The following is a 19,061-nucleotide window of genomic DNA, read 5'->3' as shown; positions in this document are numbered from 1 at the left end:
TAACTTGAGCTTTACTTTGCATAATTGCTAGCATCATCTCTTGAAAGCAGATTTCTTTGTAATCAGTTGTACTATGAACATCAGTTTACTTAATAACATGCATCTGCCTTGAAAGACTGAGTTCTCCAAACGATTCTGTCCAAATCCCAAATCATTCAGTCCACATTCCTGGTGCACTTTCCTTTGTACCTTAAAATTGTAAGGAAAAAGCCTATCATTAAAAGCATCACTGTTCTTGAATTCAGAAAATAATCATTTTGCGGAATGTATGCAGGTTAAAGAGGGTGACTTGATAAAGCAGATTCCCCTGAATGCCTCTCTCTTGAATACCCCAGGACAAACACTTTTGTGCACTTTCCATTACCTACAGCACCGCCTTATGAGTGGAGTAAGAGGGCCCTTCTAAATTCATGCTGGGAGGGTAGAATGAAAGCAGTGACACTTAAAGCTGGAGGACCTCTTTGAAAATTAAATTGGAATGAGCTAGGACACTCTTATGAGCTTTTTGGAAAACATACCTCAAGTAAAATGTCGCTACTGGAAGTGTCCTCACTCCTCTCCCTCTGCATGGGTAAGAGGTGGAACTTGTGCTGATGCAGCAAACTTTGTCTTTTTATTCCTCAAATATAATACTCTGGAAGTCTTGGCCCAGAACCAGTTTTATTTCTCCATAATACACTTTTATGATGAAAAATGAATTATCTCACTGTGCAGGCATGTAAGACCTGCCTGCATTTGCCCACCTAAGCTGACCACCTGTATCAATTTAGAATGAGCTGGACAGCAGACACAACTTTATCGGTAATCATTTTACTGGGAGTCAGAAGGTGGCTGACCCAGGGTTACGTGATTGGCAAGGCCACTGGCAGCTTGGTGCCAAACTAATGTAGGAATAATAAATAATTTGCCCCTTCAGAGGGGGGTGGGCACCACACACACATCTGATACCATGTACAAGGCAGAGCCTGAGGAGAAATCACCATGCTGTCAGCCAGGCCCCAGCATGGTGGCTGCTCAGAGTATTTTGTTCTCCGGATCCACATAGTGCTGGTTAAGCTAGATGTGATGCTGGGATTTGTGCATACATGTTTGTGTTTTGTAGAACAGGAATCATTAACCACCTGCAAGATCCATCCTGCCAACACATTTTTGATTATACACCATTGAGCGGTGCGGTTTCATTATATCGATCACTCCACACACCATCCCTTTCTGTTAAGGGATAAGAGATGAACATCAATCTAATTAATTTTAAATATATATATATATATATATATATATATATAAAATCTAACTTTCCCTGTGGGCAGGGATTTAAAAAATGTCTAAATGATGTCTTTTGAACTTTAATAGTAGATTTTAACCTAAAAATCTAATAGTGCAGACAAAAAGAACAGCATATGAAGAAATGATGCTTCTGAGCTGTAAATCCACAGTATCTGTGGATCTGTCACAATCTGTGACAAAAAGAGTATTGCTCCACAGCAAACATAAACAAGATGTTCTCTTTGGCAAACGCAGCACAAAACCCAGAAAAAGAAAGGCAATGCAAACAGCTGAAATTCTCTCCTCAGGAGTCTCACTGTTATACAGTGCCACTGCTCGTCAGATCTACAAATCCAGCCCAGGTGAGCTAGGGAGCTATGCAAGTTAAAAGTCATTCTGAAGTGGGAGATGAAGTGTTGCAAGGCAAGAAGGAGGAAAGAAAGAAAAAGAATTTGTAACGAAAGCAACTTTAAATAGAACATCTGTTCCTTTTAGCTTCGTGACACTTCAAGCAAGCTGCTTGAAGTGAAAAAAAATTCAAGAAAAAGCTGCTTGAAAAAAAAAATCCTAAACAAGGAAAACTACTGATAATCCAAACATGTAGGCTTCTCCCGCTATGAATATTTACATAGTATGCCCTCCAACTATAGCCCCATCAGTACCTCCAACAGGATGAAAATGACAGTGTTTCACCAACAAAGCCACTGCCCTAGTCCATACTGGGCTTCATAAAGTACTGCAATTCCTGGCTGTAATGGAACAGATCAGGGAGGAAAAGAAAAAAAAAGAAAAAGAAAGACAGAATAAGAGAATCTGCTCTTCAAAATGCAGAAGACTTTAAGCCAGCAACAGAAATAATGAATCAACAGACTTCATCAATTGGTATGTAAAAAGTTGTGCAAAAGCTCAGTATTTTAAGATGAAAAATACAAAGAGCAGACTAAATAAGATGTGCCACATCTTTAAGTGCTTTTGTTCATGATATGAAAAACAAGTGGATGTGGTTTGTTTTTTTTTTTTTTTTCCTTTTGGTGGAGCTCAGCAGTCTAAGACGAAAACTGAATATAAACCTGCGAAGAGTGTGTTAAAATAATAAGAGATCTGTAAGTCACTCAAGAACTGTGGTTTAACTGCTGCTGCTTTTTAAATAGCAAATTGCATGCCTTCCTGGAATGGCCATATGGTGTGGTAAAATAGCAAGAGCTTTCACATGGAGTTGCTGACATCGTCCTCGAACTCTTAAGGCACTCTATCAAATGCTCAGACTGAGCAGCAAGATCAGAAAGCTGAAATGGAGCCCCAGCACCTGTACCACAGCCCTGAGCAAACCGACCCAGCCAGGAGCTGCAGTAATGATGGTACAGAGTCCACACCGCTGGCAGCTGTTGCAGGCAACACAGAGAAAGGCACAAGGAAAGGTGCTGATATTGAAGTCACAGGGAATGAATGAGCAGTCTAGAGAAGGGTTATGCACAAGCACATCATCCCAGCTAGAATTCTGACAAAGGCGTTGTAATGCTATCAGCATCCAGCACAAAGCTTTCTCAGAGACACTCTTACAGAATGGAAGTGGGACATTCACTGCTTCTTCAAGAACGCTCCAGGTGTGTCTATCAAACTTGAAACAAGCAGCTGCTGTCAGCATGGCCCTGTCAGCACCCACCTGTGTGTTGACACAAGAAACAATTTCATCTAGCTAAGTAAGCATTTTCTCCAAACTGTTCTGTTTTGTAACTTGAATGCTTTAATGAAACTACTACTGACATTGCATCCCCTTCTGTATTTGAGGGTACCCTCAGAGGATTTATTATTTTACTCTTAAAAGTTCAAATGTCTTTTTTTTTTTTTTTTTTAAAGACAGAAATAATTAATATTAGCAAAATATCATGGGCTTTCCCTTCTTTTCCAAATAAAATACACTCTGAAATTCTTTAGCAGGAACTACACACTTTTGGGAAGCATGATTACATTACAAAGAAGTGTACATATTCTCTAAAATAATAAAAAAGCTTTACTGTGGGGTTCTGTCAGACAACTACCAAAACCCTCACAAGCTTTGGATCATTTTGGGTGCGCAGTTTATAACTTATCACTGTATTGCTACTATGATATCCATCTATAAAATCGGGCAGTAGCAACAAAAAACAGAACAATAAAGCAGTTGAAGACAGGAAGGAAAATGACAGACACTGTTGACTTGTATTGGGGGGGGGGGGGGGGGGGGGGAGGGGTGTGTGTGTGTGTGTGTGTGTTTTAATAGAAACTTTTTTTATTGATGTCCTATGTTACTTTGTTTTTCAAGACTTTAACATCTTTCTCCTCTAAAGGCAGGACCCCTTTTGAATGCCAATAAATACCAGAAATTAAACAATCTCAGTACTATAGACCACTTACAGTAATGTACAATGATGTAATGAAATGTAATTTCAGTATCGTAAGTTGTATTTCAGTATCATAAATTGATTAAAGCTAAAGCAGTCAAAACATTTAAACAGGAATTAGTATATTTTTTAAGGAACCGACCAATTTGTATTTTAGTGAAGAATTCTGAAAAAATAACAGGCTTGACAAAAGCTTCAAAGGAACTAGCCCATGACATTATGCAGGCCAAAAAAAAAAAAAAAAAATCAAGTAGCTATAGGTTGAAAAGCAGCAAAAACACTATCATCAATTGAACCATCTCAAGTAAATATTTTATGAGTGGGAAGTTAACAGAACTGACACCCTGAAGTTTTGTGCTAAGATGAATATACACGTAAGCAATCTGGAAAACAGAGAAGATAATATATTTAAATTGGCTATTATCTAGTTAAACAGAACTTTGAGAAGAAAGGGATTTACTGGCCCTAACAAGCTATATGAATCAACAACACACCATCCAAAGGGGGAAAAAACAAAACCCAGCAGCAATCATTAGCCTCTTACATATTTTCTTTGGTTATTTAATATCAGGAAATATTTTTTTTTTAAACAGAACATCTAAGGACTATTCCTTTGAATTTCATTGTGTCAAAACCTTCTCTGTGGCCTCTTTGGTAAACTAGAGGACAGCCTTTACTTCTGTTTAAGTGTTTTTTTGTTGTTGTTGTTTTTCTTTTTTTTTTTTTTCCCCTCACATATCCTTTCAAAAATTGTATTTCTTTCATTTATGGGCAATCTGCACCAAAGGAGTCCAACTAGAACAAATTTTACATTGAATTGTGAAGATACTTTTCTTGTGATAAAAACTAGACATACTAAAACCATTTTCCACAAGATATTATTGATCAACAAAATTTAGAGACAGGAACGAACATTTGTAGTAAGGAAATGGAAAACCCCATCCCGAGTTGCACTAGCAAGAATTAGAAAAACTACCTGTAAGATTTTTACATGACTCCTTTAAAGGCTTGTAACAGAAAGGAGTTTTCAATATATAGCCAGAGCTGCACAGCAGCTATGGGGATGTGAGATGGGAGGCAAAGAAACTTGCCAAGATTTCCCCCCCCACCATTACCTTGCTGTTTTGCCAATTAAGTTTAGTATGCTTATCAGGTGTATGATAAAGGAATGGAAAGTAGTGTATACATTCAATGATTGCAACTGATGTTACCAAACAGCCTGATTTGACTACAATACCTCCAATATCAGGATCAAAAGCAGTCTGCATAATTTCTGATAAAAGTTAAGTTATTGATACACCTTTAAAAAAGGTAACACAAAAATAATTAACCATTGATTTCTTGGCATGTAAAAGTTCTATACAAATTTTAAAAATTTTATTTGCAGGTAACTAACCTCTTGAAAAGCTCACTCTGTATTTACACTAATTCTTTTAACAGGTTTAACTCAAATTAAAGCATATTTAAAACAATCATGATTGCATAACTTTTCTACTTTAAATTATTAACCCAATTAGTGCTTTATTCACATTTTAAAAACTTGTACAATTTATTACAAATATAAAACAGTGCAGTTTTCCATACATTATCTCAACTCTGAGACAAACACTTAAAAGACATGGAAAAAGATTTTGATTTCTATAAACATAACATTTGCATTATTCATAACCCTTTCTTCACTGTCCTCCCCATCCCCGATTTAAAAAGATCAAACATACAACATACTGTAGGTTTATTTTTATTCAAAAAGTTACTGTCTCAAGACATAAATACAAATCAGAAAACAGTACAATTAGGACAATAGAATGTGGAGGACAACAGGTTAAGGTAAATATATAAAACATTTTTAGCTGGTTGAAAACAAAGCTGTAAGAACTGCTTTCACAAAGAAACACTCCTTCAAGAGTAAGAAAATCAACTTAAGTTTAAAATCATATATACAGTCCTCTCAGCAGTTCTATTAAATGCAGTGGTGTGAAAAACAATATAGGCAGTACTTTTAGACATGAGTATTTATTTATGTAAAATGAGTTAGGCAGATCTAGTTTTGAGTTTGTTGTTACCCCATGACTTAGTAAAATAATTATATTTTATCATGATCCTTTAGATAATCTATGGTTTTTGGCTACCACAGCCGAATGTTTAATTTCTGAGTCTAAAAACAGGAAGCCTTTTTGTGTTCACCCATTTGGGGAGATTCTTGTATTGCAAGCATATTAAGGCATGGAATGATTAAAATAATATACCTCAAGAACTGAGAGACAACTGACAAAAAATATACATATGTAATATAAGTTAATATTTCCTTTAAAATGATGTCTAGCTGCCTAAGCCTTGCAAAATGAGTCGATGTCAAAATGGCATAGATCCACTTTCTGTTTTAGACCAAATTTAATTTATTTGTGAATGGACACAAAATGAAGTTTAAAGCTTAGCTTTCAAAGAATATTATGGGTTGTTTATGAATTTCTATTATCCAATCTAATTTACATACAGAGGAAATGTACTGTAACCTGTTAGAAGTATCTTTAACCTGAAGACTGCTTGCAAAGACAGATAGATAAAACAATATAAAATACAAATTTAAAAATCATTTTTAAAGCATGAATTCTCATGCTCTTCTATTTTTAAACATTGTTAAACTTTCAATATATTTCTGAAACCTCATAATTTTAAGTTGGAATTTAAAAGTAAGAAAAAACTAAACAAACTGCGCAATTATAAAATCAGCACCAATTTATATATATATATAATTTTATTTAAAATTTAGATCCCTATTCCCACACTCTAATAAGCTGTATAATTTTTGTTTAGAATTTTTCTGCAAACATACTACAATAAGCTTCTTTTATTTGGAGACAAAATACAGTGGCACTACTGGAAGGAATTTCACAACATTACATTTTTCTTAAAGGACAAGCAAACTTTCAGGGTTGGAAATGGGCAAGCATGACTGTTACTTTCTGGTACTTCATAGTTTCTGGACCTTTCTGAGAAGTCTAGCATGAAGTTTTTGGAATAGAAGTGTTTTAGATAAAAAAAAAAAAAAGCTGTTACAATTCTGCTTTACATATTTTTTTCATGATTAATTAATACAAACCTTCTGTTGCTGAAGTTTGCATTTAATTGAAAATACTGACGCTCTTCTGGTTCTATCACTGTAAGAAAATCAATCCACCTATCAATTCACTTCATGGATGTAAACAGCAATCCAGCACAGCTCATGATTATTTAGTATAGCCAGCAAATGTGTAAAGAGAGGGGCTCAAATCTGTACCGAACACCTCTCAGACTGTTAGATTAAAACTAAGAGGGAATACTTCTTATGATCTGGAAATGAACTGATAGCACATAAATAAAATATTGATTTTTCCAACAAAAAAGTGTAGCTTATCCTCAAATTGTTTACTTGTCCTTTACATTTCTTTTTTTTCAGGCAAACAAAACTGCCCCTTCAATGCACTTGATCTTGAAAGCATGTCATTCTCCTTAGAGAAAAATCTGTTCAGAATTTCACTGTATCTACCACAATTTTGTATTGAAAAACTTCCTCTTCCACTTAGAAAATGACTTCACCACTGATTTATTTGCTGCTCTGGTATTAAAACATTGACACCCCAAGAACCTAAAAAGAAAGTTAGAAATGGTGTCAATTCGTAGTCTACTACACATTTAACAAAAACAAAGCAATTAATATATGATTTAAGATTAAGACACTTCAAAATATGTTAAGGCATTGTAAGTTTTGTTTTTTTCCTCCAAACCAAATTCACCACACTTCTAATTCATGTAATAATATGAAAAGGGCTCCTCATTCATTAGAAAATGTTTTTCCACACTTGAAATTAACTAGATCCAGAAGGAATGTGTTAAAGACTGTGCTTTAATTATTTTAGATAATTGCAAAATCATTTAAAATTAGTTGCCTAACCTAGAATTCTTTGACAATGGTGATTCTATAGGCCTTAACCTGTAATCAAGTGTGCAGTTTCTAGCAACTAAGCCTGAGATAAAATACTCTATACACACACTGACTGCTGCCATGCTTGTGCTCATAAAAACAAAAGGTAATCTTGCAGCAGCAAGCCAGGACACAAACATAATGTTTTGTATAGAATACGTGATTTCTATCAGAAAGAGAATAGAAAACAAATCAAACAGTAAGCAGAAAAAAAAAAATAAAGTACTGTCCTTCAGGAGACTATGTGATTAAGTGAAGAAAAAGCTTTCCTCAAATGAAGAATCAGTTTCCATTCCCATGTGGGGACAAGCCATACGATTTTCTATGCCAATGAAAGCATGTATCATCACTGATAGGCCAAAAAGGAAGATTCCACATCTTGTGACTGTCCTACCTTTTATAGAACTCCCTAAACCAGAAAGAGACATGAGAGACTTAATTCTCCTGAATCTTAACACTGCTGTTCAATTTTATCTGTTTCCAAACCAATTTTTACTGTTCTTGGCATTAAATTCACTTCAGATGCATCATACAAATGTAGTGCACTGCCTGCCTCTGACAGTTAGTGCACTACAAAGTTGTGCCCAGCACAGCTGCCTCTGGCACCAGTAATGGACACCAAAATAAAGGATGGGCTAAAATTCTGATCATAAACTATGTGTATCTGAATAAATTTCATATATTTTGTCTACGTGTATTAGAAACAAGCGCCACAACTCCAGGAACGATGGACCTCAAACAAATTATATGAATAAAATAAAGTAACTTTACTCAAAGAAGGTTTTTTTGCATTTATGATTTGTGTGTTGGTTGGTTTATAAACATTTTAAATACCCAGTGACTTTTAGCTTTGCTTTAAGACAATTTAATGCTGTCTCTTAAATTATTAATAGAACTTTCCCACTTAGGCAGTTAAATTCATTTAGATGGAGTTTATGCTAAGGGGCAGCTCTCTGTGATGCAGCTGTTTTCTGTATTCCTGCAGAAATCACCCTTGCCGTGTCCTTACTGGGAGAAAGGTTTGCTAGATAATGCCCCCTTCACCATACCAACTTATTTAAAGCGTGCCACTTCTCCCTCCTTGCAGAGAAACAGACTATAGCTTCTTCTCCTGGCACATGGAGGCAGGACACTGATAGTCTCTCAGAATTGACTCCAAAATCTTGCAGAGCAATGCGACTGTAACCAGCTGCCATCATGTGGTGATACTCCCAAACTGCAGCTAAGGAGTGCCTAGCAAATCCTAGGCTCACGTGGCAAGGATGGTAACAAGAATGAGAAATAAAGTAATAGGAAAGAAAACTAGCTAACAGTAAGCAGAGTGAAAAGATTCATAACTAGCTTTTTGAAACTGAAAAGCTGAAAGGTTTCTGAAAAATCAGTGAGATGCACCTGTAGAGGACCAAATTTTCAGAGTCATCAGAATAAAAATGACTGGTATTTCACAGATCAATGAACTAAAATTAAGAAAAGGAAGGAAGAATTATTTTAAAACAAAGTTAGAAAACTGGTGATATACTTTCTAGGTGTTACTTCAAGAACAGAATACACAACAGCCAGATGCACAACCTAATCTGATTCATTAGTACTAGAAACAAAGGCCTACTGGCACAAAATATATGGATTTGCATTTAAAACAGTATTAAGACTTTTTTTCTCTCTCATAACAAGAACAGATTCGCGCTGCAACAATACTGTAAAAATATGTAATCGTCTTCCAAATTCCACCAAGCTGTCCAAGATTCCCAGGAAGCCTTGTTGTACTGTCCTCTGCTGGGTTGCTGCAGCTTGTTATTTCCAGTGTAATTTTGTACCAGCTACACAAGGTCAAAAATGGCTGCATACATTACAAGTGGTTCAAGACAGAAGGAATCCCTCATGCAGTTTTTTAAAAGAGAATAGAGACTGCAGATTTATGAAGTCGGATAAAAAGGGCAACTGCAAGCAGAAACTACAGACTTCGGATGTTTTGGACCTAAAACTATATATGGAAAGAAAAAATACCTCTCATCTCTATAAACATAGATCTGTATTGTCTCTATGATCTATATTCTCTATTATCTTACTTATAAATAAAAGTTAATATGGAAATTTATAAAAAACCAAATCATCCAACACTGACAATCGGTAATGTCACTAGAATCAACTGAGTTCATCACAACAGGAAACTTGCTTTAATATAGTGTATGCACAGATTTTTATTTTATTTTTATGCTCTTTGCTACCAACGTCCGCAATGCTCTTTTCCATACTAGAAGTGTACCTTCTCAGATTTAAAGGCTTTTGATTTTTACATAACTACATGTAAATATTAAGAACAAAAACCCTGTAAATTTGCAAAGAACATCAACTATCTTAGAATTTATAAAGCTGAATTACAGCATAAAGCATTTCATTGACTCAGTCTGCCATAATGGGCTACTCAAGACAGCCTAAAGATTGCATTCTTTCCATTTAAAATTTGAAGTAAGACTGATTATTTTCCTCTTACGTACGTTAACCTACCGATTCATCCATGATTGAAGCAGGGTCAAAGAAATCTGGTTTTAGTTCCGTTCTTTCTCTCCTGTTCTTTGACGGTGGCTACAAAAAGCAAGCAAATAAACACATTAATAGTAATTTCAGAACAGACACATTGAAATTTTAAACTATAATAAATGAAGCTGAAGTTTCAAGGGATAAGAATTTATGGGACACATATTTTCACACATCCTTATTGAAGCACGTTTGTCTTTAGTATGGCACTTTGGAAAAAAAAGATGTATGTATATACGTAGCGGCACAGCTATTTAAGAATGTAGAGATCAACATGAATTGTTTTCTGTTTCACCGAAAGGAAAAATTGATTCAAATATCCTACTTGAAAGCAGCAATACAAACCCAAAATTGACTGAAAGGACAAGGAAGTTTCTTACTAGGTCTATGTCCATGGTGTCAAAATCCATGCCTTCATTGAGATCTTCAATTCGCCCTTCTGATGACATCATCACGTCTTCAACAATTGGCTCTTCATCATCTTCCATTAGACTTGTGCCACGTCGACTGAATTTGAAAAAAAAAAAAAAAAAAAAAAAAAAAAGCATATTATTTAGCACTAGATCAAGTTACGTTTTATCTGAATATTTAACAAATTTATGTTCACTAATGAACTGCCAACAAATGACAGTTCCATTACACAGAAATTAAATAATTCAATAAATGTGTTAACTACTATTAAAAGAAGTATTCGATGAGCTAGAATATTCTAAGAGAGTAGGGGAGAATGACTTAATCAACTTAAGGAACTTTGTGGGACTTCTCCTAATTGGTATTCTGAGGTGCTGTAGGAACTGATAGGCAGATAAAAACTACACCCAATCCAATGATTTCCATGAAAATATTCATGCCCTACATAGAAAAGTCATAGGTTTGCCACCTAAATAGAATATGGATTTTAGTTTTTCTTGCCTGCCTTATGACAAGGCAACTAGGAGTGTCTGTTTGGGTTGAGAAGTTCTACATAAGCTTTTCATGACAATCAACATACACAACTGGACATCCAGTACTACAGGATTCATCTCAATTTTGATGTTAATTTTAGGTTAGACAAAACCCTTATTGATCACAGAAATGCTGAAGACAGCAGTTTCTTTAAAATGAGTATATATTTTTTTAAATAAAAAAGATCCTGAAATCTAAACTCAGAAGTAAAAGGAGGATGAAACAGTAAAAATAAACTTCTGAGCTTAAACTTCACTTCACACATGGAACACCTACTTTTAAAGTAATTTTAATGTTCTTTTCTAAAAAGGATTCTGCAGTTGAGAATACATAATAAAGGTGCTTTGCATGTTGCACTGACTATATGTATCTGCCACAGACAGCAGTTGGTTCAACACACCCAGTTCTCTTTATTACAAAGCTCACTACTGCTAATTTTTCTTAAGTTAAAAAATAAGACAGAAATCAGATCACGTGAATATATTATGCTAAATGTATCAGCATGCACTTTCACAAAAAAATAATACTACCAAAGAATTAGAACATGTATCCCTCTTAAAAAATATAGGAATAGTATTGCATTTAACATATGCTTCCCAATCCCTCCCCGTAGTAACATTTCACTCTCACTCACATAGCATGTTGCAAGTTGGTTCTCAGCTTGACGTAGTTCATCGCTGCCCTCTCCTGTTGTTGTCGTGCGGCTTCTTCCTGTTGCCTTTGAGCCAACATCCACGTTACTTGCGTGCTTAAAAAGACCATTATTCTATTTTAAACATGAACTGTTTTTGTGTATGAACTAGCACAATGCAGACCTACTCATTTACGTACTTGTAATCAAGCGGAGCTTGGTGGTGTTCAGGCTGCATAGGATAGACACCCATATAACTCTCTTCAGGTCGCAATCTCTTGGGCTCCCTCATTATTGTGGAAGTAAGTTGAGGTGTCTGCATCATGACTGGTGTGTGCATTGTTTGCTCCCTGTTCATCCACATACTGTCACTACTGCTGCTTTCTTCAGCTAGAAGAAAACACTGGGTATTAAGAAACTTTTTCAAACTAGTCTAAAATTGAATGTTTAAACAATTTAAACAAATGTACTTCCTGAGAATCAGTTTTACTTTTCACCACAAATTCTTACATGTGACCCCCAAAAGGCCTTAATTCGTAACCACTGGCTAGACTATTTAAAATGCTTTTATTTTCTGTAAGTTAGCACAGTGTAGTGCCCATTACTTCCTTTTGTGCCTCAGTGGTACATTATTCAGACTCCTCGGATGAACAGTTTTTCCACTAAACGCAGGCATGCACACAAAGTTATCCTATCTAAAGATATACATTAAAGCACACAAATTCTCTCAAGCTAAGAAATAGGGATCAACAAATGTGGCTTCTGAGTATCTACTCTAGTAAGTTTTAAAATGAGAGAAGTTCTACCTTCAGGTACTTTCCGTTTCCCTGTTGCTGGCTTTGTTTTCTTATTTCTTACTGTAGATCCTCGACTGCTGATTCCACTAATTACTGACATTGTATCATCATCCCCACCAGCTAATAAAGAGTTTCGGTAGGACATGAGAGGAAGCCACACATCTTCTCTTCGTAGAGACATCTGGAAGGTCATAAACTTCTCCAAGTAAACGTACCTTTAAATGGAAGAAAAAAAATTAGAAAGATGCAAGACATCTGTAACATGATGTTAACATGTCAAGATAAATAACTATTCAATATAACACGCACAGCTCCCCACCTAGTTAACAAAACCAACCGATAACAAATTCAGAATATGATTTCTGTTCATTCACCATAGAATGAGGAAACAAGGATGAATACAATTTACCCTTTATGACTATGCTTGACTACATCACTGTAAAGTTATATTTAAGTGCCAGAGATTCCATTCTGGGTGAATGTAATACACATACATACATATTCAAATAGATATTAACATCATTAATATTTGTAATGAAAAGAAAATGTAAAGAAAATACTTACACTGTTCTTTTGTCTTGTCTGAGAAGTTTGGAGGAAAACTCACTCAGAATATCAAGAAATGCCAAATTTAATGGTGGGTGGCTCTCACCTTGTGGATTAGGCTCCTTAAATGCAAATTCTATGCCATCCCTAAGGAAAAGTTAAAAATTCATTTACGTAAGGCATAAACTAAGGAAAAAGTTATCAGCACTAGAAGCTATCAAAACTAAACACCTTTCCCCTACTTCAAGGGAGCAACCATTCAGTGTTTCCATGTCCTAGCAAAAAAGTGTTCAAATTACGAATGAATTGTGTTCATGGACACACTTTTTATCCTAATGTTTCTAACTCATGTTTCAAGTTTTCTGCAGGTGGCAAAGATCGTAATTAAATGGATCTGTTCTTACTGTTATGTACATTAAAATGCTTTTTTATGGTGACAGCATCAACACTGCTTATCATTTACAGGCTTATACAATGATGCTAAAGAAAAACATGATTTAACATTTGGGTTTAATTCAGGAACAAAGACACGGTCACCTCCTAACTTATAAATGGGTTATAACTAAAATGAATTTCTTTAGTGCTGATGCAGTTTATATTAAACTAGTTTTGAAAGACTGAAAAGACATTTTAATGATGTTAGTCGAGAAGTGCTACAAAAATAGCAGTAACACAAAGCACACAATTACTTGTGTAACATAGCAATAGCTTCTCTTGTTTTCAACTGATCCAGTCCAAACGTTAAAGCAAAACGTCGAGCAAGTTCCTTTATGCCACTGAATGTCGGTGATGATCTATCAAAATTATAACCATTTTCTTGAATCATTTCATTGAAAAGCTGTATGAAATGAAAAAAAAAAAAAAAAAAAAAAAAAAGATTTTCATTTATTAAAAGATCATGACAAATTTTAGACCAAACAGCACATAATTCAGTTTCAGCAAAATGTGTTTTACAGCTTTATTTCTTAAATCAACAATCCAAAATGATACAAGTTTATGATCAGGAAGTTAAAGCTACTCTTGAAGGGTCTGTATGTTTGAGTTAAGCTTGGACAATATGTACACTTCAAGGAATGCGTCAAACTATGTTGGACTACAGATTTCAGCACTTCCTTAAGTGGGATGTCCCAGAGTTGAGAATACTGAAAATGAGTAAGATTCCCTGATGTGTACACTAACAGAGAAAAAATAAATGCAGTAAATTCTCACCTGGTCTTTATTATTACAGTTTGTCAAACTACTACTCCTATATAACTAATTTTGTTGTATTTGTATTTGGAAAATACACAAAAGAAATTCTAAAATGGAAACATGTCTTCAGGGAAGTTGCCAAAGCCACCAGAAGCTCTGCCACTGAGGATCAAAATCAACTCTTTATCAATAGCCAGCAAACTTGAATGCTCTGAACTTTATAATCTTTTTTTTTTTAGATCAGTTATTTCAACACCCTACTCAATTTGTCTGTAATTCTCTTCAACAGATTATTTTTCTATTATCTTCTAGTTTTGTGCAATACACGCATCCTTCCCCCACCCATGTAACAGAATAAACCAAAACCAGGTTCAGTCAGGCTATACACATTAACTTGCATTTATAGACACACTTTGGCCCACAGCTGCATCCTTCCTTTTAAGCTGGTGCAGCTCACTCCAACTTAGTTAATCCCTTTATCCCTTGTTACTTCTAGTATTCCTTGTCTGCTTGGTTTCTGTTTTTAGTTTTCATAGAAACATGCTAGTTCACGTTTAAATTTAAGGAGATTTGGCTTTCACATGTGCCCCTCTTCCCCCATTGGTCGTGGTTTGTTTGTTTTTGGATATTTATCAATACTTGGGTCCCCTTGTGTTACTATTCTTGTAGTTTTATTAGGCTTATGTAACTGCCTTCCTATTATGTGCGCAATTTCACATATTACATCCATTTTCTGTCTGCCCTTTAAAATATATGGGGCAGGCTGTTCATGAGACAGAAAAGATTAACAAGGACAGAATTTTCCTGGCATCACAAATACTTGCAAACTCTAGTGAAAAGTCAGCAGAATCAGTAAAAGGAGACCCTAGCCTTCAGCTGCATATTTTGTGCTGCAGTTCCATCAGCTAGTTAATGTCACACTGCTATCAAAAGGAAAGGTATCATCCTCCTCTTGTACTGGCAATAATATCCAGATGGATAAACCGTCTTAGGGGCTTCACTAAGGATTTTTTCTGGTTAGTTCACAACCAGATCCATGTAAGCTGTATGAACTCCAGTACTGACATAAAGGGGTGGAGAGAGAGGACAAATTGAGATACATTTTCCTTTCAACAGTAGCACACATCTATGTTAAATTGAAGTGGTTTGCAGAGATGTGCTTTACTGGTCTGATTCTCCTCAATCCTGTAAGATTTATGCAGATGGCTCATGTGAGCAGACAAATCCAACTCCTGACTGAATTCATAAGGTCTGCACACAGACAAGCTCATTTACTAAAGAGAGCACTAAAATATTTTAATTTCAAAGATAGGTGAAGCAACTACCAAACATTCAGAAATACTGAAAAACGAACTCACAACTGGTCTAAGTAATTGTTTGTTTTCAAACCTACCTTCCATAAGAGCTTTTTCATTAATACCTCACACTAGCTATTAAACAACAGCACATGATATACTGCATGGAACTTCATGCTTAGAAGACTGTAAATCATTCTTACCTGTTGCAAGCTAAGAATAAGTGTTTTAGCACACTGGATTTTGTCTATCTGTCTTGTTTTACTCATTGTTTCTTTAATAATATCACCATAGTCGTTGTAGTACTAGGAAAAATCCAAACAAAGTAGGTTAACTTTCCATTTTAGTTGAAAACATAACTATCGAATTCTTCAGAAAATTACATCTATGTTATGATACTTGAAAGAAAAAATCAGACACACTGAAAAGAAAAAACTGACAATGCTTATGCTTACACCATCAAAATTGTATCCTAAAATACCTCAAAAAACAGTATTTCCATTTATTTTCCTTCCTGTTTAATGTCATCGATATTACTTTAGAGGCAGAACGAGCTATTTATCTTGAAGGCCCTGACACACTTATTAATAGCACATATTCACCCCTTCAGGGTACAAGATTAGAATCTAATCTCTGATGGGGAGTTTTCTATTTTCTGTTTAAACTAAGCTCTTATGGACAACTTCATAATCATAATTTTTCCAATGGAGACAGCTGCCAGTTCAGTTTCAAAAGTAGTTGAAGTTTAATACAGTACTAAGTAGTTATTTAGTGATTCAGAATATAAATAAAGGGCACTCATACAAAAGCAGGCTGCCTGAATTTTTATTTTTATTTTTTAAATGTAATCATCAAGAAGCAAGTTTTTAACATGTTCACAAAATGAACTCATTATTGTGCAGCTGTGAATCCCAGGTGGCAAGGGATTTTATATTTAACAAAACTAGCAGCAGATACAAGGAACATGTTTTTTTCTAGGAGAAATGAAGGAAACTTGCAAAACAATTTTCTTCTCTTCTACAAAACTTAAGCTGAAATTATTTGATAAGGCTAGATGCCAAGTCAACCTGTGTGAGAAGATTTCTTAAAAAGCCTGAAACTTAAAGCTGAGGTGAAAATATACCATCAACCAGATATCCTTAAGAAAATAAAGTTATTAGAAACAAAGTAAAAACAATTATCAGGTTTTCTTCCTGCTCCCCCACTATACAGGAACTGTGAAACCCTCTCAGCTATTTTCCCCCCTCTTATGGTGGGAGAACAGCCCTTCTGCTGATACAGAGTTTTGTAGGCTTCATATTTCAAATCAGCTATCTCACAAGGAACAAAATAAATAACAATAAAAAAATCCACAGCTACTGTATTCTAATGCTTCTACTAAGTATAACCACTAGCCTTCTGACTTACCTTCATATATTGCTTGAAAATGTCTGCAGCAGTATTCATTTCCACCACAGTATATACAATGAGTTTACAGAAAGCTGCAAGTAGATTTCTTCTTTTGTGCAATGCTTCAATTTTGCTAGCTTCATCATCCTGCTGTCCATCTGCAATGAGTATGGAAGATGAAAACTGTCGGGTTTAAACACTTCAAGTTTAAGTATTGTATACAATGATGCGGGCTAGTGGTCAGGGTTTAGAAAAATGAAATTTCAATTCTGACAGCAATGCACTTTATTGACCACTGACAAGTCTCTCTTCCTGAGATATATAATATTTGTGCCTATGAAAACAAACCTTCATCATAATTACCCTACATGTCCCCAAACCATAAAGGGCTTTAAGTGGCTGCTGACATTAAAAAAAACAAACAAACAAACAAACAAACAAACAACCACAAACCTACCTCTTTGCTCATGCACATTTCTCATTGTTAGAAGGGAAAAAAAAAAAATAAAGGCACAAAATACCACAGGCAAACAAATGTATTAGCTAGAAGGCAAACAACATAAAATAAACAGTTTTGCACAAACCTGCACTATTATTATCATCATCCTGATCAATGAAGACATGATCTAAAATAAAACTGAGTAGTTCAGATTGTAATGAAGAATCAGGAGTGTAAACAAGAGGTTCCAACATATCACGTCCTCCTGTCATAATCTGATGGCTGAAGATCATCAACACGTCACACAGAATTGTGAAAGCCTATTAAAAAGAAGCCTTAATAAATATTTGGATTTTAATTTATTTAAATACAGAATAACATTTTCACTGAGCTAAGTATTTAAAGCCCAATGTATGATGGTGCCTCTTAAGTCCTTATCAACACGACAGGCCAACTGGAACTTAAAATGTGAATAGCTTCTTACATGAGGTTGCTGTATGACTCTCTAAATAAAAATGCTGCACAAATGTAGCCAACTAAATATAAAAAATATTTTAAGAATGAAACACGGAGAGCATGAAACTCTCAAATTCTGCTTGAAGGATGCCACATGAAGACACTAGAGAACTCTGCAGTCACCAGCCATAGAACATTCCACTTTTTTAATTGTTTTGATCACATCTGGAACACACATAGCATGGCTGAGGATATTCAATCCCTTCAGATCCTAAGGTCTGTCTTGCTCCCAAAAAACCAACCACCTCTTCACTATGCTGGCAAACACGTCTACATCAGATTTCAATGACATCAGATTTCAATGTCTGTACTACAACCACAAGAAGTCTGAATACAACAGTACCTAGACAGACATTCTTTAAACTAACTGGACAATACATTGCTTAATGCTGCACCTCATCGTTTTCACCGTAATCTCTTGGTAGTATTTACGAATTTTAGGGTATTTAAGTATTTTAGTGTAAACATCAGTTCTCAAACTCCTCAAAGGAAATGCTATCATTTTCATGGTCATGGAAATACATACGCTCCTCTTGAAATAACCTTCCAGCAGATTAGAATGGGAAAACACCTATGTGCCCTACGTGACTGAGGCAATTTGTTTCTAGGGCACACGCCTGAAACTAAGAGTAGATTTTTGAATAGACCTACTCAGAGCTTCAGTGATTTTTGTCATACTTTCAAACATTGCACCTTATGACTTTGATACTAATTAACTCTCAGACTTAAAACATGCCTAAGCAGTTCAAGGAAGAACTTATAACAAGATTCTTGTTATAGCAAGAGTTGCAAAACCTGCAATTGTATGACTAAGTGGACTAGATATTCAACTACAAGCTCAAGGTTCTTTTTTTAATCACCTTTTATAGCAAAAACACTCCTGGGCTTTCTATTTGTTTAAGTTAAAAGTACACCTATAGAAGATAGTTTGGTCCTTCTTCATAGAGAAATGCTAGACTTTTTTTTTGTTGTTGTTTTTAATCTTGTTTTAGCATTCTAAAGGTTTTTATGGCATTTACTTTGAATTAATCCTGCCATCAGTTACCAGTGCTCTTCAGTGGATCCTGAAATCCATACAAATGTCCTGGCTGAAGGACTATTTCAACACAGACTGGAAGAGACCCAGCCCCTACAGCTGACACAGTTACCCTCAGAACTCAAGGCAAGCA

General features: G+C 35.3%; 1 protein-coding gene across 4 annotated transcripts in view; it reads right to left on the bottom strand.

Annotated features, from left to right (window-relative positions):
• Window positions 1–5,372: 5,372 nt before the first annotated feature.
• The window catches only part of STAG2 (STAG2 cohesin complex component), a 75,192-nt gene continuing 61,503 nt past the window's right edge, over window positions 5,373–19,061 (bottom strand). For 2 of the 4 annotated variants that reach the window (XM_084294154.1, XM_084294155.1), the window contains exons 24-34: window positions 17,522–17,696; window positions 16,956–17,095; window positions 15,752–15,853; window positions 13,752–13,900; window positions 13,081–13,209; window positions 12,526–12,731; window positions 11,920–12,109; window positions 11,723–11,836; window positions 10,524–10,650; window positions 10,114–10,191; window positions 5,373–7,272 (exon numbers count right to left, since the gene is read on the bottom strand). In XM_084294154.1, coding sequence (XP_084150280.1) covers window positions 7,249–7,272; window positions 10,114–10,191; window positions 10,524–10,650; window positions 11,723–11,836; window positions 11,920–12,109; window positions 12,526–12,731; window positions 13,081–13,209; window positions 13,752–13,900; window positions 15,752–15,853; window positions 16,956–17,095; window positions 17,522–17,696 — 1,434 coding nt within the window. In that variant the 3' untranslated portion in view covers window positions 5,373–7,248. Of the gene's footprint in view, window positions 7,273–9,255; window positions 9,590–10,113; window positions 10,192–10,523; window positions 10,651–11,722; window positions 11,837–11,919; window positions 12,110–12,525; window positions 12,732–13,080; window positions 13,210–13,751; window positions 13,901–15,751; window positions 15,854–16,955; window positions 17,096–17,521; window positions 17,697–19,061 lie in introns of those variants that run through there. The other 2 variants (XM_084294157.1, XM_084294156.1) reach the window with 2 other exon arrangements.

The sequence above is a fragment of the Netta rufina genome (genome assembly GCF_964035555.1).
Source record: "Netta rufina genome assembly, chromosome: 12".
Lineage (NCBI taxonomy): Eukaryota > Metazoa > Chordata > Aves > Anseriformes > Anatidae > Netta > Netta rufina.
This window is presented reverse-complemented; position numbering and strand designations above follow the sequence as displayed.